We start from the raw sequence: 23001 nt of genomic DNA, 5'->3' as shown, positions 1-23001 counted from the left end.
CACGCTGTTCTCCAATGGCCTTGACACCTGACCTGGAGTAGGGTTACCTGGCCTGTCCCTCCAAGAGCCTCCGTCAGGCTCAGTCAAGCCCCTGGGCAGGGCTGGGTCACTGGGTCTATTTTTCTCACCGTGAATGTCTGGCATATAACATAGTGCCTGGCACATAGTAACCTTTTCAACGATTTGCTGAACAGATGAAAAAAGAGTGTTAAATGGACCGTAAGAGCCCTGTGAACCTACATATTTGTGTAAAGTGCTATTAAAAAAAGGTGGGCTTCCCTGGTGTCGCAGTGGTTGAGAGTCCGCCTGCCGATGCAGGGGACGTGGGTTCGTGCCCCGGTCGGGGAAGATCCCACATGCCATGGAGCAGCTGGGCCCATGAGCCATGGTCGCTGAGCCTGCGCGTCCGGAGCCTGTGCTCCGCAATGGGAGAGGCCACAACAGTGAGAGGCCCGCGTACCGCAAAAAAAAAAAAAAAAAAAAGCAAGGTGGTATCAGAACTATTTCTACATGGACTGAGAAGGGACGGCTATGAGCTGGAGTGGTAAAGACCAGATACCTTCCAATTTGGCTGCATTTCCAGCCTCCTTGTGAATGTACGCTGGCTGTTACCTGCAGGAACGACTTACACCCCAAAACCCAGAGAAGTAAGATTTACATCACACTTTAAAGTAGTAGCTAAAAAGAGAGCTTATTGTCAAGAAGTGACTGGATAGTTTTAATCCAGTAAACATTTATAAGTTAAAAGCCCCAAATCTCAAATATCACTTAGATGAGTATAATTTATATGTGTTTATAAGCATATTAGGTATCCTAGAGATAAAAAATATAACATCTGCATTTATGGGAAAATTATGTAATGATATAATCCACTCATAATTAAGTATCAGGAGTCTTTTTTTTTAAATCTAAAACTCCACTGATATTGAATATTTCCAGTGAGTAAAAACTGCTCTTGAATATCATAGGTAGGAGTGAAAATGTATACATTACAGAGATTTACCCAAACCCATATGGGCAATACTAATGAAAGAAAATTCAGAATTAAAATCTGCTGAAATCTTCCACAGAGCATTTCCATACGCACAATTCCTACCACTGAAAGCAAACACTTCACGTATGAATTAAGTGAATCTGAAGTTTTCAGTCAATGAACAATGGGCTCTCCACAAACTTGGCAGAAGCTAGAACTGTGGAGGAGGGATTAGGAGCACAAAGGACAGAAATGCCCCATTTGCTGCCTTGGCTCCAGACAGGATTTCTCCTTTCCTCCCAACACCCAAACTCCCATTTCCGAATGGGCGGCAGTGCATTCCTGATCCAAACAGGAAAGGAGAACCAGGGCATTTTGAAACAAATGGCCCAGAGCTAAAAAATGGGCAGAAATACAAAATTACATCAACGATGTTGGCAAAGGAAAATAATTTTAAATGTCTGTGATCAGGGGAAAAGAAAATGGAAAGGAAAGCCCAGTTCTGCAGATGAGGGCGTACCTTCTGGAGCTGAGTCGTGGGCTTCTCCGAAACAACGGCCTTCCAGCATCCTCGGGGCCCCTTCCACTTGCGGATGTTGGGCAGGATTGGCTGGTTTAGCTCCGTACAGAACTGTAAAGACAGAGCACAAGTCAGTATGTGTTCCCGCCTAAAGCCGTTCCCGCTGCAGGCGGCCCGAGGAGCCAGAAAATGTGTGATCCTGACTCATCCGCCTGATTCAGACACTTGTCAGACTTCAGCCCTGTGTTCTCAGAAACCGGGGTTTGCGAAGACCTGGATGGCAAAACAAGTGCCACAAGTTAAAAAGCAAACTGTCTACCCGTGAAATACATAATTATCACTGGGGGACTCAGCTCACAGCAATCGATTCTCTTTGTAGCATTTTACCACAAATAGTTCAAAACAAGTTGTCAGAATCCTTTTAATCCCTGTAAAACCAGTGGTTAAGGTCCCAGAAGCCTCTAGATAGGTATCAAATGAAGAGGAAAAAAGATGAATACATGGTGTCTTGTCTTCCCACCGCTTATATTAGAGGCGCAAAAACTGACCCCCAGAATGTAGTCAATAGTGAAATAACTTTGTGTGGTGACAAATGGTAACTAGACTTAATGTAATGGTCGTTTCATAAGGTATAAACATGTCAAATCACTATGTTGTACATCTGAGACTAATACAATATTGTAAGTCAATTATACGTCAATTAAAAAAACACCAACTGACCCCCCCACCCACCTTCACCGTGCACCACTATATTGTTCACCTTGGTTTTCCTCTGAGAAGAAAGCCCTCCTGTCGTGGATGGTAACTACGCCCCGTGTGTGTTTGTGGGGTGAGCTTCCTTTTGCTTATGTGTGTTCCACCAGTACAGTACCGTAAGGCGACTTTATCATCAAGGCAAAATAAAATTGCACAAAGTAAAATGAGGAGTTGAAAAACTACGGGCTTCAGAGTATGTGGACCGGTTCCTTTAACTCATGACTCAAACACAACCCCATCTCTTAGGGCTGGTTCTTTTGAGTCGACCCCAGAATTTGTCAGATTTGGGCTCATCTCATTTGAGATTCTCTGACAGCTGGTACTGCCCCTTCCCAGTGACACCCTCCTGTCCCTTTGCTTCAGGACCTTGGACCACCCCACTCATCTCTTTCTCTGCCCGCCTTCTGGAGGCATCATTGCTATCTCTTTTTTTTTTTTTTTCCGGTACGCGGGCCTCTCACTGTTGTGGCTTCTCCCGTTGCGGAGCACAGGCTCTGGAGGCGCAGGCTCAGCGGCCATGGCTCACGGGCCCAGCCGCTCCGCGGCATGTGGGATCTTCCCGGACCGGGGCACGAACCCGTGTCCCCTGCATCGGCAGGCGGACTCTCAGCAACTGCGCCACCAGGGAAGCCCCATTGCTATCTCTTCAATCAGCTGCCCTGGACTAACCTCACTCAGCCCCACAGCTTCAGCTTATACCTCTATCCCAAAGGCCCCCAAATCCGTACCTGCAGCTCAGATTCCTCGCTCGAGTTTTGAATTGTATTTCAACTTCCTTTTTAACATTCCCATCTGAAGGTTTCCATAGAACCACACACCCAGCAGGTCCCAAAGGAACATGCCGTTCCCCTCCCCCCCATGCCCATCTCAGTTCCTGGCATTTGCATCCTTCCAGCTGCTCTGCCTCTTCCCTCTCCCCCCACATGCCAGCGCTTACCAGTCCCCACCCTGCATCACGTGTGTCTGGAGTGTCCTCTTTCTGTTCTCCAGCACCACTGTTGTGGCCCGTTTTCAGAACCCATTTTCTCTCACCTGGGTCACTGGCGTAGCTTGTAGAGGTCTCCCTGCCTCTTTGTCATTCGATCACCTACCATCCGTCCACTGGGTAACCTGTGACGTCTATGCTGACGTACCACCCCTGTGGTTCTCAAAGTGTTGTCTGGGGCCCAGGAACAACAGCATTACCTGGGAACTTGTTAGAAATTCTCTGGCCCCATCCTAGACCTACTGTATCGGAAACTCTAGGGTGAGGCCCGGCGACCTGTGTTTTAACAAGCCCTCTGATGCCTGCAAAGGTCTGAGAACCACTGCAGCTGCCACATCCTCCCTAAGCATCCGCCCCAGATTTAGGTGGTGCTGTGGGCACACAGCCGTCAGCTGGCAGCCCCCTCTGGGAATGCCTCAGCTGCAGACAGCTGCACTCGTGCCCTTCCTGGGAGGCTCACATCCAATGGCTTAGAGATGCCAGGGTCTAAGGGCCTGTTCTCTGCTCTCCCATTGCTCATGCTGCAAGAGGGAAGACGAGGCATAAGCAAGTACTCAGCCAGTCATTGCCATAGTGACAAGCGCTATGGAGAAAATGAGACCAGGCAAGGATGGAGCCTGCTGGGAGGGCTTCTCTAGATGGTTACTGTTCTAGGAGTCATGCTGCTTTGACAGTTATGTGTTTACGTGCCTACCTCTCCCCAGCGGTGGACACCATAAGGGCAGGGACTGTCCCCAAGTCACCTTTATAAAACCCACCTGACACAGAGCATGGCGCCCAGTGACGCTCTGCTGGTGAACCAGGAAACTCCAAGGAAGACCACAGTCCTCAAATCCATGTATGATAAACAAAAGGAGGGATTTCTTCTTGAAGCTAATTATTTAAATAATTGCCTCAATTTTAACCTGACTTTGAGTTTGCCTGGGAAGTGTTCTCTCTGGGATTTGGTCATCAGTGACTTTTACCCATTCCTCTTTCAACACTGCCACGGATGGTGTTATTCCCGATGGGGGGCTTTTGCCTCGGATGAATCCCCATGGCCAGATGGTCCTGGCTGGTAGCCATCCTCGGGTAGGAAATGAAGCACTTGGGAAAATGCTGGTGGAATTTATCGACTCTAAGTTTAGGGATCCAGCAGGAAATGCACTTCCAGAGGGTCCGATCTCCTGCCAGGCGATCATTTACGTGCTGAGCGCTCATTAGAGCCGAATCCAAGAATCATTAGAAAGGAGAGCAGCTCTCCACTGCCCATCTGGTGCCTCACTGCTCTCCACGCAGGGGGTCCCGAACCTGGCTGCTCGCCCGAATCTCTGAGGATGCCCCCTGGGAAGCTCTAGTTTTAAAAAGCCCCCGAGGTGATTAGCCAATCAGCTACATTGGAGAGCCCGGGCTTCTGGGGGTCAGGCTGTGCTGGGAAGAGTGATCTGCAGGCAGCCAGAAAGCTCATCTCTCCTGACCCTCACAGGACCTTCAGACACCTGAAGACAGGTGAATCTCCCATTCACGCCCCAAACGCCAGCCCAGCTTAAACATTCCCGCTGCTGGCAATGCCACTTTGAAGGGAGGGGTCAGAACGGTGAGGAGGTGGCACAGGCTGGCACTGCTTTCCATGCACACCGCTCTCAAAGATGTGCCAGTTAGCCCAAGTGTGATCATCAGTATCCCCTGGGAACCTAAAATGCTACTGGATTAGAGTCTCTGGGTGGGGCCTGGCAATCTGCATTTTAACAGCCCCTCCAGGTGACTCTGACTCAAGTTTAAAGTTGGTGTTATTAAATGAAGGAAAGAAACTCTCCTCTTTCTTTGTTTTATATTTAAAAGCCTTTTTGTCACAGGTAAACTCTGGGAGACAAGGAACCATGATTCCTGAACCCTAAGGGCCGCCTGTACTTTGTACCTCTGAAGTCTCTTGGCCCACAGAATAGATGACTCCTCCCTCTACCCTCTTCTTCAGTATTTCTTATGTTATTAGGGATGAGAAATAATATAAGGGACCAGGCAGAACAGTGTTTACGGCTGAAAGCATTCTATGCTCCAATTTTCATGATCAGCATTAGGTAAGGGGTAGGTATTTTCTTCTATTTCTAGGACTGAAAAAAGTACTGCCAGCTCGTTAACTTAGCTGACTGTCTGCACTAACAGCTTGCAGCAAGCCTAAGGAGGGGGGCACCTTTAAATTCTTGCTACTCAGAGAGTGGTCCATGGACCAGTAGCATGAACATCACCTGGGAGTCTGTTAGAAAGGCAAGCTCTCAGGCCCATCTCACATCTAGCGCATCGGAATCTGCACTTTCACAGGATCCCATGGTGATTCACAAGCTCGGCAAGCTCTGAGCACCCTGCTCCAGAGCGCCTCCTCTTCTGTACACACCACCCCTATTATCCCCCCCGCCACCGACAGTCCACATCCTACCAGTTATTCGGGAGTGAGGTGCAACCCAGAAAGATTACGCCCAAACGTAAGTGAGTTTACGTTCAAGATTGCACAGCTGACAGAGGTTGCCGGGGGTGGGGGGGTGGGGTGGGGTGTGTGTGTGTATGAACTGAGGTCTGTCTCCTGACCTGCCACCTCCTGGCCAGAACAGGTGAACAGGCGGGGCCGGGCAGGCAGCAAGGGGTGTGGCCAACCGGCCTTTACCAATCCTTAGATCCCATCTCCCAAAAATTTCAAAGGAAAACAAAAGCATCCTCTGAGAGCCCTCAACCTGAACCCTGCCTTAAGCTGATTTTTGGTTTTGTTTTTGTTAAGAACGGCTGGTTCTCAACTTTTATGCCTCGCCCACATACCAGAAGGGAGAAATGATACTCGTAAGGAAAAGTGGCTCACCAGGGCAGAAAGGGTGGAAATGGAGGGGGAAGGTGAGTGTGATTGGAAAAAAGCCTCCCAGGTAACCGTGATCTATGCAGCCCCAACAGCAGTCCTCCTACCTGCCACCGGTGTTTCTAAAGCCCCATTGTCTGCCTCCGTCAGAATTACTCCGCCTCTTATTTTCAACCGCAGATTTGCCCACCTTACTGAATCAGTATCTCTGAGGTTAGAGCCAAGGTATGCACTTCTGACAAGTTCCCCAAACAATTTTTTTTTTTTTTTTTTTGCGGTACGCGGGCCTCTCACTGTTGTGGCCTCTCCCGTTGCGGAGCACAGGCTCCGGACGCGCAGGCTCAGCGGCCATGGCTCACGGGCCCAGCCGCTCCGCGGCACGTGGGATCTTCCCGGACCAGAGCACGAACCCGTGTCCCCTGCATCGGCAGGCGGACTCTCAACCACTGCGCCACCAGGGAAGCCCCCCCAAGCAATTTTAAACCAAAGTTTTAGAAGCTTAGACAACTGTTGCTTTAGAACTCGGCCTTCGCATTTTTAACACCTGTGGTCGGGAAAGACAGCTTTTATTGTTCAAAACAAATAAATACCATTTCAGCTCTCCCACCCTGCCCAGTGGAAGCATCTGACCGAGGCCCTTTGCAGATCACCCCGTAGGATAACACATAGAGGGAGCCTGGCCACCGTACGGCAAAAAGCGTGCAACAGGTATTTACTGAATGAATGAATCAAAGGCGTGTCTCTGGGGGAATCCCACCTTATGGCTTCTCTCTCCCAGGATAAGTTACAAGAACCCCCATGGGCTGGACTTGTTTCTCGAGCTTCAGATCAAGTAGGGGTGATGTCACCATCCTTTAGCACCTGTCCCACAACCTGCTGGTCAGATGGCAGAACTTGATCGTCAAGGCCAAATCCACCCCACCCTTCACCTTGGCAATAAGGCGCCTCAAGACAGACATTTAAACTCCAATCTCCAAGTTGTCCAAGGCACCGGCATTCAGGAACGTCAGGTCCTAAAAGCCAAGATTCCTTTGGCTACACTTAGAATGTGATGCACGTCGGGTCTGCCTGGATCACTGGACTCTGTTCATCTCTGCAGTGACAAAAGGTTCCAAGGCTTGACACAACTGATTTTTGCTTGTGGACCTTTGGACTTTGTTTCTTCCCTTCTACCCTTCCCCCTTCCTGAAATGAATACTCCTTAGTTCATCTGGTCCTGATTGGAAAATAACAATAGGAAAGGTGTTCCAACCTCACTCAGTGGCGTGTCCAGGCACCGCCAAGCTCAGCGGTCCCTTCATCTTCCGCATCCAGTTAAGGTGAAAGGAAACCTGAGGCTCTGTGTGCTGGTTATAAAGACATCCTGCTTCGTGCTGACTGCACAGTCAGCTGGAGACAGAATGTCAGAGTACGGGCAGGCGTTTCCAAAGCAAACTCCAAATGGCTACCCTTATCCCGCTTCCTGGACGGTGGGGGGAGTTGGGGGGTAGGGAGGGTATGTTTTCACTTGGAATCCTCTGGGTGAAATTTCCGGATGAAGTTGCTTCCCTGAGTTGGCTATTTCGCTTGCTTTCCTGATTCTGGAGGTGACTTCTCTTTGAGTCTGGAGGTGACTTTTCCGCTTGTCAACCACCAATTCCCTCTGTGCACTCAGCTCTTGGAAACACGGTGTATTGTGGTGGATGGAGAGGCACAGGTGCCTTAAAAAGATAAACTTCCATCATAAAAGAAAGCAGCCCTGTATTAAGTCAGGCGAGGTCAAAAGACTCGACAGAGCAAATCACACAGACAACATTTTGTGAAATGTTAATAGTGAGCAAGGGCTCATCTTTGCCAGGACGGTCAACCACACCTATGTTATAGCCAACGTTAGAAGCCAGCACATCTCTGGGTACCTGGCAGTGATCACGTGGAGAGTGAAACCGAGGAATGGGTAGGGGCACTAAAAACGTCAACACACTCTCAGAAGAACACTGGGCAGTGCAAAAGCCCAGTTACGCCTGGAGCAGTATTAATCATGTTTGGCCTTTGGACTGTAACAAATAAGCTTATTACAAAGTTTTCTGGGCATATTTAGACTTTAAGATGTTGATATTTTGTAAGGCCATATTGCCTACAGGGCAGCAATACGCTCAAGTTACTGTGCTCTTTCCTTCTAAGCGCTAAGTGCCTTAACGGTTCCTAGGCGTCTTAAAGGCCCTGGTCCACCTCTCCCCAGAGCAGGGCACACACACAAAATGTACCATGGACACAGGGCAAAAGTGAAGAGTCTTTCACTCGCCTTTCTCCCCCAATCTGTATGGAAGAGAAAGAGATTGTTCTCACAGAGCCAGGGTGAGGTGTAGTCACCTTTGCTCAAATGCAAACACAGGAACGTATCCCAGAGGGGAGACAGGTGCAAGGTGGGACAGAGAGCCGTGTGTTTGGGGCTCCAGGGCCGCTCTGAGCCCCTCACACAACACTGCTGCAGCACTGCTTCTAAAAGCCTTTCCCAGAGGCCCTGGAGTCCATGGAGGGAGAGAGGGAAACCATTCCTCTGCCCCTTGGGGGCTCACTGAAAAACTATCACTTTCTAATATTGAGAGAAAGAACTGGGCTTGATTCCTTGTAGCTTTGGAAGTGTCCTCAGAGGGCCACTTTCAGGGGCTGGAAGAAGGGGAGCTTGGAGGAGCTCGGGACCCCAGGCACCCCTGGCATTTGACCTCTTTGGGTCTCTATCTCCCCATGTGTAAAGTGAAGGGATGGGAGTAGATGACTCCCCCCCCCACCAAGGGTACTTCCAAGTTCCAACACAGCATGATTCCAGAACACTAGGAGGAGAGGGTAGAGGAGAGAGGGAAAGGCAGGAGGGTGGGGGGAGAGAAGTATAAAACTGGGAGAGAAAATACAGGATTCTCAGAAACATGAACACTCCTTTCTCCCTCTTTCTCTGTCATAATCGCCACATGAACTCCATAAAGAAGCTGACTGCGTCACACACAGGCCACTGGGTTAACTTTCCAAAGGCTTTCTCCCCAACGCGGAGAATGGATTCCACTCTTCCAAAAACCAGCCTCAGCTTTCCTTAACATGCCCTAAGCCCCATCTGAAGACTCCTTGCTGAAGTGCCTAAAGTAAGAGCTTACTTTTAATAGGTAGCAATTCTAATAGGTTAAGTTTGGGTATATCCAGCAATAGTAAGAAAACACAGGTGGCCAATGACCCCCGGCCAAGTTAGCTTCTGAACCCTGTGAAAGAGAGAGAGCCAGAGGCAGGAGGAAGGGCGAGGGAAGGGAGCCAGCATTTATTAAGTGGGCGATTGTCACGTATTATCACATTTGATCCTAATGACCATCCTGTGAGGCAGTTAATAATTCTCTCATGTGACACGTGAGGAAAGCAGGGCTCAGAAAGGGAACACGGCAAGGTCACCCACTGCCGGAAAGTGGGCCGGGGAGGGTTAAACGTGGGGTAGCCAACTCTACTGGTCCAATGCACTTAACTCAGGAGAGAAGGCTCAGAAAACACAAATTAAACCAACTGCCCTGTGTGACAATGTGTGTGTGGGTCCTCTGGAGCTAAAAGCTGCACCACCACCACCCTGCTAATGTCAGTTTCCTCACCTATGCACCAGGCTGCCTGGGTCCTGAGGACGCTGCTCTCCCGGGAAGGTCAACACATCAGACTACAGGCTTCCTCCTGGTAGGGGCCAGGGACCGGTGGGACACACAGCCAAGCATTTAGAGCTTTATAGGGGAGCCCTTGCCCTAAAAGCTCAGACCCCTGCTTTTCCATCCGTCCGGAGAAGCAATGGGCTTACCGCCCTTTTATCACTCTGCCCGCGAGCCCCAGCTAGGTCAGCTGCAATGAGCACACTCCTCCATAGGGACCCGAGAGGATACTGCGGGACTGTTCATCCTTGTTTAAACATTCTTAGCATGCTGAGGAAGATACAAAGCAACCAAGGAGACATCCCCTCAGCCTCCACAACCAGCTAATCATCAGCTGCTTTTTCAGAGTCAAGGGAAGTAACACCCACATGCCCCCCGTCAGCGGAGCAGCTGCTGGTCCTGGTAGCTTCTCTTCCGTGCTCCCAGGAGTTACTCAGCACATGTTTCCTGAACAAGATGGTTAAACATAAGAGTGGGGGGTGGAGGGGACTTCGCAAGGGCAATTAGATTCTTTGTGCAAGGGCAATTATAAAATGGAGAGTAAGAGGGAGTTGAAGATTCATGGAGATGGAAGCCAGGCTAGGACGGGAAGGGAGAGGCATGCGGGGGGCCTGGGACCCTCCTGTGGGGATTCCACACTCCTATGCTGCCACCGTCCTCATCATCCCTTGTTTCTGCTCTTCAGGGACATTTCCAAAGGTTCTTCTCTTTGGATGCTAAGACTCTTAATCTGAGATGCGAGTTAAGACTGTGCTAGTAATTTTGGGGTTTTTTTCCCCCTTCCCTTTCTTTCTTTCTTTCTTTACTTAGGCTGTGTTGTGTCTTAGTTGCGGCATGTGGGATCTTTAGTTGCAGCATGCGGCCGCATGCAGACTCTTAATTGCAGCATGCATGCAGGATTTAGTTCCCTGACCAGGGATCAAACCCAGGCCCCCTGCATTGGGAGGGTGGAGTCTTAACCACTGGACCACCAGGGAAGCTCCTCCCCTTCTCTTTATTATTTTTTAAATTATTTTTTAAAAAATAAATTTATTTATTTATTTTTGGCTACGCTGGGTCTTTGTTGCTGTGCGCAGGCTTTCTCTAGTTGCAGCGAGGGGTGGCTACTCTTTGTTGCGGTGTGCGGGCTTCTCATTGTGGTGGCTACTCTTTGTTGTGGAGCATGGGCTCTAGGAACGCGGGCTCAGTAGTTGTGGCTCGTGGGCTCCAGAGCGCAGGCTCAGTAGCTGTGGCGCACGGGCTTTGTTGCTCCACGGCATGGGGGATCTTCCCGGACCAGGGCTCGAACCTGTGTCCCTTGCATTGGCAGGCAGGTTCTTAACCACTGCACCACCAGGGAAGTCCCCTCTCCTCTTCAAATTGAGGTTTATGTTCTGCTATCAGTAAACACAAGCTCATTATAGGACAATTTGTAAAGTAAAGAAACAAAGAAAAATTTAAGTAGAATATCATTGTGCAAAGACAACCACTGCTAACATTTTTGGTAGATTCCCTTCTAGGATGTTTCCTATGCATTTTATTAATATATGCATATCTGTTTATTCATAAAGACACACAGTTTTGTTATAACTGTGCCACATTATTACAAACTCTTCCAAACTCACTTCATGCACCATCTAACATGCTATCATATGGACACAATGTGCTAGCCCCCTGGTGGTGGATGTTTCGTTGGCTGGGAGGAATTTCTGCTGTTTGGGGGCTCATTTCATTTCAATATAAACATCCTAAAATCACCTACTATGGTAACAATAAAACCTCATCACTCTACCCTATGTGCTCACAATGGTTTCATCCACATGTTTAAAAAAAGATCCTAAGTTAAAGTCGTAATGTTTTTGTTTCTGAATGTAAATCAAGAGGTTTTTTTTTTCAATATACATACTTGTGATAAACAGATGGCAGCACAGGGGCCTAAAGAGTGAATGACCACAGACATTAAGCGCCTGAAATGTACCATCAAAAAGGAAGTTAACACTCTTTTTTTAGATCTCCGACTGACATAAGAGGTGGGAGTCTTCGTAAATAGTTTAGTTTCTTTCATCTGCAGAGAAACAATTCTCACTTTTATTTTTTCCCCTCTAGGTTTGTTTTTAAAGTCTCTTTAGAGAATCTGTCCTGATGTCAACCTGTATCTGCTAGGACCGTCAGGTGCGAAGGGCCGGGGGTGGGGGGGGGGATCACAAGCCGGAACTCAGTGGGAATGTCCACTGTTCGCTCTGGGGCCTTAAACAAAGCTGTCCAGACTCGGGACAGGAGCCTCCACTCCTTCAGTGGAGGAGTCCTTCCCGCGTTCTCAGAGCTTAAGCGGGTCATGTTCATTAGTTAACGGGGAGGTGAAGAGCGCAGACTCGGGAGAAAAGCTCCCAGGATCCAAACTTTGGCTCTGCCACTTACCAAGAGTTTTGACTTTGGCCAAATGGCTCCCCTGTTCATGCCTTCCCTCTCCTCGGCTGTAACAGGGGATAGCAATCATTCCCGCCTCATGAGTTGGATATTTGTAAGGCGGGGTGCACACGGCCTGGTGCACGGCAAGCCTCCTCCGTGTTCCTGTGGTTGTCATAGAGACTGGGCCCCCCCTCAGCATAGGGCCAAGGACACAGGATCCCCGTCTTTGACTCTCCACATGCGGCAGCACAGTTCCCCAAACGCAGCAGCTGGGGATGTGGGCAGGAGTAGGGGTTACAGCCGAGTACCACCACACTGCATGCTGGAAGGCAGAGCCCCTTAAAACTCAGATATGGACGGAGAGATGGAACACAGTAGTGTTAATATTCTTCTCTGGCGAGCACGAGAATGGATTCATCCAATCATTCCATAAAAATGTAACAAGCACTAACCATGTCGGTATCCTGGGCTAGGCTCTGGAGCTCCAACGCCAGCAAAAGAGACATGGTTCCCTGCCCCCCTGAGCTTACAGTCTGGGGATGAGGGGTGTAAGGGTGCCAACGTAGGCACAGTTATTTATGTTTTTAAAAAGTTACAGTAATTATACTTTTATTGAGGTCATTTTAGTGCCAGGTACTTAACACGCATGAGTTTATTTCATTCTCACAACAGCCTTCTAAGGTAGGTGTTATGTTATTAGGATCCTCACTTGGTGGATGTGAAAACAGAGGCACAGAGAGGTTAATTAACTTGCCTAAGATCACACAGGCAGTAAGGACAGAGCCAGCATTTGAACCCAGGCAGTCTGGCTCCAGAACCCATGATCTGAGGACACCTGCCTTCTGTCTCTGCAGGCACAGTTATGAATCAAATAATCATCCAAACATGCAGCTGAACTTGTGCTGCAAAGGAGCGGTTAGGAGCCTGTGGGCATCCATGATGGTGGCAGTGGCGGTGGGGGTGAGTCTGACTTAGTCAGGGAAGGCTTCTCTGAAGAGGTAAGGCTTGCACTGAGAACTCCAGGATGAGAAGGCGTTAATTAGGCAAAGAGGAGAGGGGAGCATTCCAGGCAACAGGGGTAGCATGTGCAAAGGGCCTGTGATGGGGCAGAGCCTGGAGAGTTTGTCGGACAGAAGGTCAGTGTGGCTGCAGCTCAGATGGTGAGGGGCTGAATGGTGAGATGAGCTTAAAGGAATGGTTAGAGACCTGGCCATGCAGCCCTGTGGGCCTGAAAGGAGTTTGTTTCTTACCCTCTGAGCAATTCTAAAATCAATGAAGGGCATGAACAACAGATCTGCATTTTGAAAAGGCTATAGGGTTGCAGTGTAGAGTTAGGATGGAGAAAGGCCAGACCAGTTAAGTAGTGCAGTAAGGGATAAGGGTGGCCTGACTGACAGGAGAGCAGTAGACAGATCTGAGAGATAACTGGGAAATAAGCACAACCTGGATCAAAAGAATTGAAAACAAACGCTGCTATGCGCATGTTCGTAGCAGCACTATTCACAAAAGCCAAAAGACAGAAACAACTCAAATGTCCATCACCTGATGAACAGATAAACAAAACGGGCTATATCCATACGCTGGAACAGTCCTGAACGAACCCCCCCAAATGAGGAACTGATACCTGCTACCTCATGGACGAACCCCGAAAACATTATACTGAGTGAAAAAAAACAGATACAAAAGGCCACAAATCGTATGATTCCATTCACATGAAATGTCCAGAAGAGGCAAATCCAGAGACACAAAGCAGACAGGCGGTCGCCAGGTGCCAGGGGGAGGGAGGGATGTGGAGGGACCGCTCAACAGGTGCCGGCTCTCCTTTACGGATGATGAAAATGTCTTGGACCTACACAGAGGTGACAGGCGCACAACACTGTGAAGCTACTAAATGCCACTGAATTTTTCACTTTCAAGTGGACTCTTAAAATGATTAATTTTATGGTATGGAATTTTATGTCAATAATTTAAAAAGCGACTTGGGCAATGGACTAGATGTTTAAGATAGAGCAGAGAAACCACTCTTTCATTCAACAAATACCACATCCTATTCTAGGTACAGCTGTGAAGTCGGGCTGTCCCTCAGGGAGCCCTAGATCAGGTGGGGAGCAGGGAAGCAGGGCCACAGCCCTGGGGAGGCCGCCTCTAGACAGGGTTATTCCAGCCTTCTCTCCACATGGTTATATAATGCACCTGGGAGAGACATGCGGAGGCCGGTAATTCTTGGAATATAGGCTCTCTGAAGCTTAAAAAAGACAGTTTTAGGGCAAATAAAATAAACCCCTTGCCCAAATTAGACACTAAACTTGTGAGTAATGCTGGAAACTAATTATTCTAAGTGAGAGCAGGTCTGAAAATAGCAAAGCGTTTTGGAGGACTTTGTGGCTATTTTAGAAGAGTGTAGGAGAGCTGCAGGCAGAGTGAAGTCCCACAAGTTAGAGCAGAAACGCTGGGATGGCCATACCATGGCTTGCACCAAACATGCCATTCCATAGATGCTAATGCTTTTACCTCGCTGGAGAAACACGCCAACAATAAAGGTGGAGGACACAAAGTTTCATTTGGTACTTCCTACTGACACGCTGAACCAAAAACTCGACAGGAAATGTCAACCATACATGTTACAACATTTTACGTGTAAAGGAAAAAGGCATCTGCCCCAAGATGATGAGAACATTGCCTAAGACAAACCATGTTGCTTTAGCCAACCGCAGTTCTTCCTTTTCTAGAGTCCTCTTCCCCCCTTGACATTTTCAGGTAAACAAGCTCAGAGAATGAGTAAGACGGGTATAGATGGAGGAAAGACGGTCTCTAACCTCCAACAAACCATCCCACAGTACAACTGATTACTAAGAGCATTTTTGCCTGTGAGCAACAGAAAGCGTAGGGACAGGGAGAGAGAAAGCTGACACAAAAGGGTGGGAAACGATTATGCAGGTACTTAAATCCGAAGGAAATAATGGAGGAGCAGAACAAAGCCAGCAGTTTACATCAGCTCCCCAACCCTAACCCTCCCACATGAACACCCACATATTTTTTTAAAACCCCAGAGAGATATTTTCTCGATCCGTAAACACTGCAGACTAGTTCACTCTTAGACTCACTCTAGACCGCAAGGCTCCAGCACTGCCCATACGTGTTTCTGTGAAGAATGCAGAGTTATTTAGGAACTGTCACATTAAACAGAATTAGTACTTATGGACCATTCAGGGAAATTGCTCTGGTTGCCATTTTTCTTATAAAACTCCAGCCTCCAGCTATATTCTAAATGGTGTTTATGCAGCCTGTCGTCCTCAGCAGCAATAATCATAAAGACTTCAAAGCTGTGGGTGAAAGTACTACGGATTCATGACTTACTTTATTTTGACTTGCATTATGCCAAATCCTAGTCTCTAAAGCCTGCATATTTCCTATTTTATTTCAGGGCAAACCACATAGATTTGATTGTTCTTTTCTATGTGGGCAGCCAGGGATAGAAAGACCTGCAATTTTTCACTCCCAGACACTTTATGGCAGCAGGAACTGTAGGTGGTAGTTCATGAAAATAGCATCCTCATTTTGGAGAATGTCCTGAGACCCCTTGGTTCTCAATTTTTTTGTGCAAATGGGAAGAATGGAAAGCCAAATCCCCGAACTATCTTTCAGTCAACCTCCCTTCCCATCACATTTTTGGCCAGAGGCAAGTAAAAATAGCCAAACTGTCTGATGTTAGTTTCACAGGCTTTTCTGGCTCCTTCCAAATTACTGGGAGTGGGTGGAGTGAAAGCAAACAGGACAGAGGGGAGTGACACAAAGATCAAGTTGCAACCAGACCGGGCCACATGGACGTCATGACAGTGTCCTGCAGGCACAAGGATGACTCCATATTCATGGGTTGTAACCCCGGTGTCCTCTTTACTAGAACACTTGCCATGAGCCAAGTACCACTGCTGGCTCTTTACACATGCTGTGTGATGTGACCCACACTACGGCTCTGTGAGAGAGGCATTCTCCTTGCTCAAGAAATGAGAGATGTAGGGCTGGAGGGGATAAGATCACCCATAGGGCAAATGGCTGAGCCGGGACCCAAATCCATGTCCGTGTTCCCATTATAGCACGCAGCTTCCAGCTGAGGCAACTACAAGGAGGGCAGTAATAGGATCAAACTTGCATTTTAGGAGGGTTACTCTGGTAACCATACAAAGGAAGGATTGAAACGAAAATTACACAGACCAAGTAGTAATTTTATATGTTTTAACTTTTCTTTCTGCTTTCACATTTTCTAGACATTTCACTTTTCTAGAAAGTCTTAGTATAAACACCAATTAATTGGCTTGAACTTTGTCCATGAAGAAGATGTATAAGCACACACACACGCTTTATTGTTTTTCATAAATAAAAGGTGATTCAGTGTTGTTACTAAATAAATTAAGCACCAAAAACAACATAAAAAAAGTCCCTCCCACATCCTAACATGAAGGCTAGAAATACTTATTACTTCTTCCCCTCTTGTTCACAAACACAGCCAAGCAAGCTAAGTGCATAACAAGGACGTCTGGGTGATGAGAAACAAAATGAACAATCGATACGCGGCAATTTATTTTCTAAGTAGAGGTTTCAGCCAGATGGAGAGAGGGAGGGAGACAAAGCATGCCTGACAGAGAAGATTAGCAATAACGCAAAACTACGGTCTCATGATTTCATAATCAAGGGGGAAAAGGCTCTAATGCCCCCGTCCCCACTCAACCTTGGAGCTGGTGCAAATGTTGGGAATTCAGGCAAAAACCCAGAACTTGTCATCTTCCCTTCCAGGTTCAGCCCTTTGGCTTGTTAATGCCGGAGATCTTGTTTTAGTCCTGGGTCCTTCTCATCCCTCTGGATCCCTAGAGCTGGACACAACAGGAAGATGCTCTGTGACACAACAGTGATTCTACAGAGCCACGAAATCTCTTGACTGGCCACTTGTGTAGGAAGCCACTAACTGCTAACTAGGAGGGCAGGTAATTTTACAGTAACTCATATATGGAGAGCTGCTTTGTTTTCCCTGGCTGGCTTTTTCCAACCTAATTAACTCTGCATGTGAAAATAAGCCTGCATTTCGTGGACAAGGGTTAGGGGGGACAGACAGGGCAAGAGAAGGAATGGGGCGGCAGTACAGAGTGCGGTGGGGAAACCAAGTCTAGGATCTAGAAAGGGTCCTGGATTATGCTCATAAGGGATGTCAGTATACGGTTCTGAATTTCTGCAAAGATAGATCAAAATCTCTAAAAGTGGGTTGGATGCTTTCCCAGAAGTTGGGAGTTTTGTTAAGGCCCAAACTCACCATTTCAGTGCCTCCCAAAGGTTAACAAAAAATACTTTATCAGCTGTAGGAATTACTCATTCTAAGTAGGTGGTTAGCAATCTGATAGATCTCTCCACTGAATAATTCTGGCAAAGCAAGCCTTAATGACCAACTCAATCAGGATAATTTTACCTAATGAGAACATGCAGCATAAATGTTTTTAGCAACTGAGCCAAATAGTTTCACCTGCCAGCCCTTCCGTTTCATTTAAAATTATAAAGAAGCTTGAATTTTGCTAAATACAAAGTCATGCTCTCAAGAAATGAGTGAATGAATCATTCACAAAAAGTCTCAGAATTCTCTAAAATAGTGAATTGAAAGTTCTCTCTGTACCAACTCATTGTTAGCATTTCCTGGTAAGAGAAGCATTTTAGGGTGGACCAAATAAGACAGGAAATTGCATATAACTCCTGTCATCATGGCTGTGTGAGTGTTTGTATAAGGTGATGGCTACGTGGAACAATTTTGGGGGTAATGCAATGAGTTGGGCATATTTTCTTACTGTTCAAAAGCAAAAAAGAGTTAAGAGACTAACAAGGCAGGAAGGAAAAGTGCTTAGGATATACCCAAAGGTAAGCAGAGCCTTTCCAGTGCTGGAAAACAATCCCAGAGCATGCCGTCTTCCCCTCTTTCAAGCCAAGAAATGGTCTAGAATGGCAGTTTTCAAGCATTTCTGACCATGACTCATAGCAATAAATAAATTTTTATATGTCACTCTGGTATATTCTATCCATGTGTCTGCCTGCCAACTGTGTAGGTATGTCTGTATCCATCTATCCACCCATCCACCTATCCATTCATCCAGCCAGCCACCCACTCATCCATCCATCAATCCATCCATATACATATACAATGAAACAAATGATGGTTGTAATTTACTCAATTGATTTCATAACCTATAATTTGAGAATTAAACTCAGATATTTCTTAGTACAAAGTCTTTGGTCTTACTAGAATATCAAAATGCTGTCTACTTTTCATTTTTCTCTTTGCCAAAACCAAGTGAAATGTTTTGTTGGACTTTATAGAGATAATGCCTTAGGAAGTCTCCTCAAACAAATGAAATTGTGTCACTAAATTTGAACCAGCTTTGGGACACTGAGTAAGAGCCACTTTTCAGAAACCCCCAAAATAAAATACCCCTTCAGTAAATGTGGTGTCTAGGAAAATAGCCAGCTTTCAAAATTCACTTGTTTCTAATAAGATTAGCAGCTAAATTTTCATCTGAAACAATGAAGGCCAGAAGGCAGTAGAATGACATATTCAAAGTAGTGTCAATGAAGAATCATATCCAGAAAAACAATCTTTCAAAAATGAAGATGAAATACATTCCCAGACAAAAAAAAGGGAGAATTTCTTCCTAGCAGATCTTCCTTATAAGAAATACCAAAGAAAGTTCTTCAGGCTGAAAGCAAGTGACCCCAGACCAACTCAAATCCTCATGAAAAAAATGAAAAGAACCAGTAAAGGTAATTATATAATTATAAAAGACAGTATGAATACATATTTCTTCTCCTTTATTCATATTGTGTGAATATTAATACATGTATACAGTTGTACTGTTGGGTCTATAACATATAGAAATATAATATAGCTGACCACCACAAAGGAGCTGGGTAGGAGTAAAGATGAGTTAAAATAAGAAAATGATGCCAAATGGTAACTGGAATCCACAGGGACATATGAAGAAAATCAGAAATGGTAACTAAGAAGGTAAATGTAGTTAACTCTCTAAAATATACTTGTTCTCCTCCCTTCTCTCATCTTCTTTAAAAGACATAAAAGTATATAAAGTAATGATCATAAGAATATATAGTTGGGTCTGTAGCATAGTTAGATGTAATATGTGTAACAATAGCACAAAAAGGGGGAAGAGGGAATAGAGCTACATAGGAGTAATGTTTCTACATCTCATTGGAATTAAGTTAGTATAAATCTGATAAATTAAGATGTACATGGTAAACTCTGGAGCAACCACTAAGAATATAACTCAAAAAGCATAGCAAAAAATATCATTAAGGAAATTAAAATGCTACTTCAGGAAATATTCACTTAGTGTAAAAGAAAGCAGTGAAAGAGAAAAGGAGGAACAAAACAGACATAAGGCATAGAAAACAAAAAGTAAAATGGCAGATGTAAACTCAACTATATCAATAATAACATTAAATGTGAATGGATTAAACCACCCAATGAAAAGGCAGAGACTGTCAAGCTGAGTAAAAAACAATATCCAACTACAGGCTGGGTAGAGGAGATAAATTTAAGATTCAAAGATACATGTAAGTTGAAAGTAAGAAGACTGAAAAAGTTACATCATACAAACAGCAATCATAAGGAAGCTGGAATGGCTATACTAGTATCACAAAAATAGTCTTCAAAACAAAAACTGTTACTAGAGATGACAAGAGACTTTGTAATAATAAAAGGGTCAATCAATCAGAAAGACATAACCATTATATGCACCTAATAACAGAGCCCCAGAATACATAAAACAACAACTGTCAGAATTGAAGGAAGGAACAGACAATTCAACAATAGCTGGAGACTTCAATACCCCACTTTCAATAATGGATAGAACTAAACTGATCAACAGGAACTGCAAGACTTAAACAACCACATAAGCCAAATAGATCTACAGACATTCACAAAACACTCATCCCAACAACAGCAAAACACACATTCTTCTCAAGTCACATGAAATAGTCTCCAGAATAGACCACACGGTAGACCACAAAATAAGCCTAAATACATTTAAAGGACTGAAGTCAAGTAAAGTATCTTCTCTGATGACAATGTAATGGAATGAAATTAGAAATCAACAACAAAAAAATTGGTGGGAAATTCATAAATAAATGGAAATTAAACAACACACTTGCAAATAAACAATGGGTCAAAGAAGAAATCACAAGGGAAATCTAAAACAAAAACTGTGAGATGAATGAAAATGAAGATGCAACATACCAAAACTTATGGGAGTCATCAAAAGCAATGCTTAGAGAGAAATTTATAGCTGTAGATTCCTAATAAAGAAGAAAGATCTCAAATCAATAACCTAAGCTTCCAGTTTAAGACACTGGAAAAAGCAAGGAGACCCCAAACAACCCAAAAACCAAGAAGAAGGAAAGAAACAATAAAGATTAGAGCAGAAGTGAATGAAATAGGGAATAAAAAACAACAGAGAAAAATCAATGAAACTGAAAGTTCTTTGAAAAGCTCAGCACAAAAGTGAGAAACCTTTAGATAGACTAACCAAGAAAAAAAAGAGAGAGAAGATTCATGACATTCCCCAAACCTGCCTGAGCTCTAGCTGCCCACACAGACTGGGGAATGCTGTCAGGGGAAAAGCCATATAGATGTGGAACTCACCCAGTGCTAGTTCCTTCTTTTGAGGGTTGACATCTCTCCAGTTTTTGGTTTCTCTTAAGTGCCTTCAAATAGTTGTTTGCACTTTACCCAGAGTTTATAATTGTTATTTGAGGAAAGGTTAGTCTGATACAAGCTACTCTGGCATTACCAAGAAGTGGAACCTCCAGATGCCCTCTCAGAGAGGAAAGAGGGTGTCTCAAGGGGAGAGTCAGCACAAGAAAAATACTAACACGAACACATTATGTTTAAATCATAGGTTAGACAAGTTCACAAAACCAGCCCACCATTTATGAGCCACCAGAAGATGCCAGCAAAATTCTCTCTAGTTGATGATAAAATGATTCTTAGCAAAAGATGGAGAGGGGTGATTTTTCAAGGCCCCCTTGACTTTCAAACCTGAATGAAATGATGTTTCTGCTTTTGTTATAGGTCTTGCTTTGGCCTGTGCCTGAGTTTGCAATCTATATGGCTATTATGAGATTTCTCTTCTTTTCCTCTACAAGTCCAGAATCAATTAGGAGACTAAGAAGTAATGAAGCTTTTAGAGTATGAAGACAAAGTAATGGAACCATCAAGGGGAGTGTCCCCAAGGACAACCATCACAGGTAGAAGAGAGCAGTTGATTCAGACTCCCCAAGCAGTACAGCTCACCTAGATAAGACAAGCTCTAGGAATGATTTCTTTCCTTTTCCCACTCCTATTTGTATCTAAATGGGTTCAAAATTTTTTAAAATGTTTTTTAACATAAAATCATTATGGATGCAGCATAAAAACAGAAATAGGTACCCAGAAATTATAAGAAAATAGACAATTGCATATACAAATTTTAAGTTCTATATAAAATTATTTCATAATACTTTTCAATAGAAAGCAAAAAATATTTTCAATAAAAATGCTTTGGGGGCTTCCCTGGTGGCGCAGTGGTTGAGAGTCCGCCTGCCGATGCAGGGGACACGGGTTCGTGCCCCGGTCCAGGAGGATCCCCCATGCCACGGAGCAGCTGGGCCCGTGAGCCGTGGCCGCTAAGCCTACGCGTCCGGAGCCTGTGCTCCGCAACGGGAGAGGCCACGACAGTGAGAGGCCCGTGTACCGCAAAAAAAAAAAAAAAAAAAAAAAAAAGGCTTTGGGTTAGAAGTTGGCTAGGGTAAGCTATGATTTATTAGGTTAACTGGGACAGGGGCTAGGCTCCTAAGGGTTAAGGACAGCTGAGAGGAGATGAAGGTTGGTTGTGTAGGGTGGGAATTTACATTCAAGATAACTATGAGTACATGAAAGAAGAGAAATAGGACAGTAGCAAAGAGGAAAGTAGGACAGTAGGAACACATTTCAGATTTCAGGAGACCTAAATATGTCTCAAGTTACCAGTGAAGAAAATGATGCTAGAAAGAAAGGGGTGAAGAATGGGATCACAGGTACTCTATGAACCAGATAATCTCCTTAGAATAACCAATATGGGATCAACCATAAATCACAAAAAGGTAACCAAAGGGATGCTATTTCTGTGCCAATGGGATGCAGTCTCATCTAAAATCTGACTGGCCTCTAGCCACATGAAGGACCCTTCCTGCACACCTTGGGCACTATGCCTCCCTGGGAAGGGTGAGCCGTCCCACTCTGAGAAACATTTCCTCACTAGGCTACCATTTTGTAATGAGAGAAGATATTTCAGCATTTCTGGTGTAGAGAAATGAGTCCTACCTACACCAGGGCCCAGAAGTATGACCCTGAAGGCCTCCATGGGGAAGCTTCAAGAACGTAAATTCAACCGCATGTATAGGTTCATAGGTGCATTTTTGTGGATGGGGTCGTACAGCTCTCACCTGATACTTCAGAGGTCAGCCGCCAAGCACCACTGATCTAGAACAGGAGTTGGCAAACTTTCAGCAAAGGTCCAAATAATAAATATTCAGGGTTTTGTGGGTTATACCTTTTCTGTCACAACTACTTAACGCTGACATTGTAATGTGACAGCAGCCACAAACAGTGAATAAATGAATGGATGCACTGGCATATTAATAAAACTTGATGTTTAAAAACTAGCTATCACCACATTTGACTGGAGGGCCCATCATCATTTGCCCTGATGTAGAAAGACCCTCCTGTGCAGGACTCCCGGGCACTCAGAGGGCACTTCTGTCTTGGTGCACAGCCCCATCCTCCAGATTCCCTGCCATCCACCTTGTTCCTTCCCCCTGGCTCCTCCAGCCACGGCTGGAGGT

General features: G+C 45.6%; 1 protein-coding gene across 4 annotated transcripts in view; it reads right to left on the bottom strand.

Moving 5' to 3' along the window:
* Positions 1 to 23001, bottom strand: part of EEPD1 (endonuclease/exonuclease/phosphatase family domain containing 1) — a 241346-nt gene that overhangs the window by 11494 nt on the left and 206851 nt on the right. For all 4 annotated transcript variants that reach the window (XM_073809827.1, XM_073809828.1, XM_073809829.1 and 1 more), the window contains one exon: positions 1494 to 1604. In XM_073809827.1, coding sequence (XP_073665928.1) covers positions 1494 to 1604 — 111 coding nt within the window. The remainder of the gene's footprint in view (positions 1 to 1493; positions 1605 to 23001) is intronic.

Source organism: Tursiops truncatus, chromosome 9 (assembly GCF_011762595.2).
Source record: "Tursiops truncatus isolate mTurTru1 chromosome 9, mTurTru1.mat.Y, whole genome shotgun sequence".
NCBI classification, from domain to species: Eukaryota; Metazoa; Chordata; class Mammalia; order Artiodactyla; family Delphinidae; genus Tursiops; species Tursiops truncatus.
This window is presented reverse-complemented; position numbering and strand designations above follow the sequence as displayed.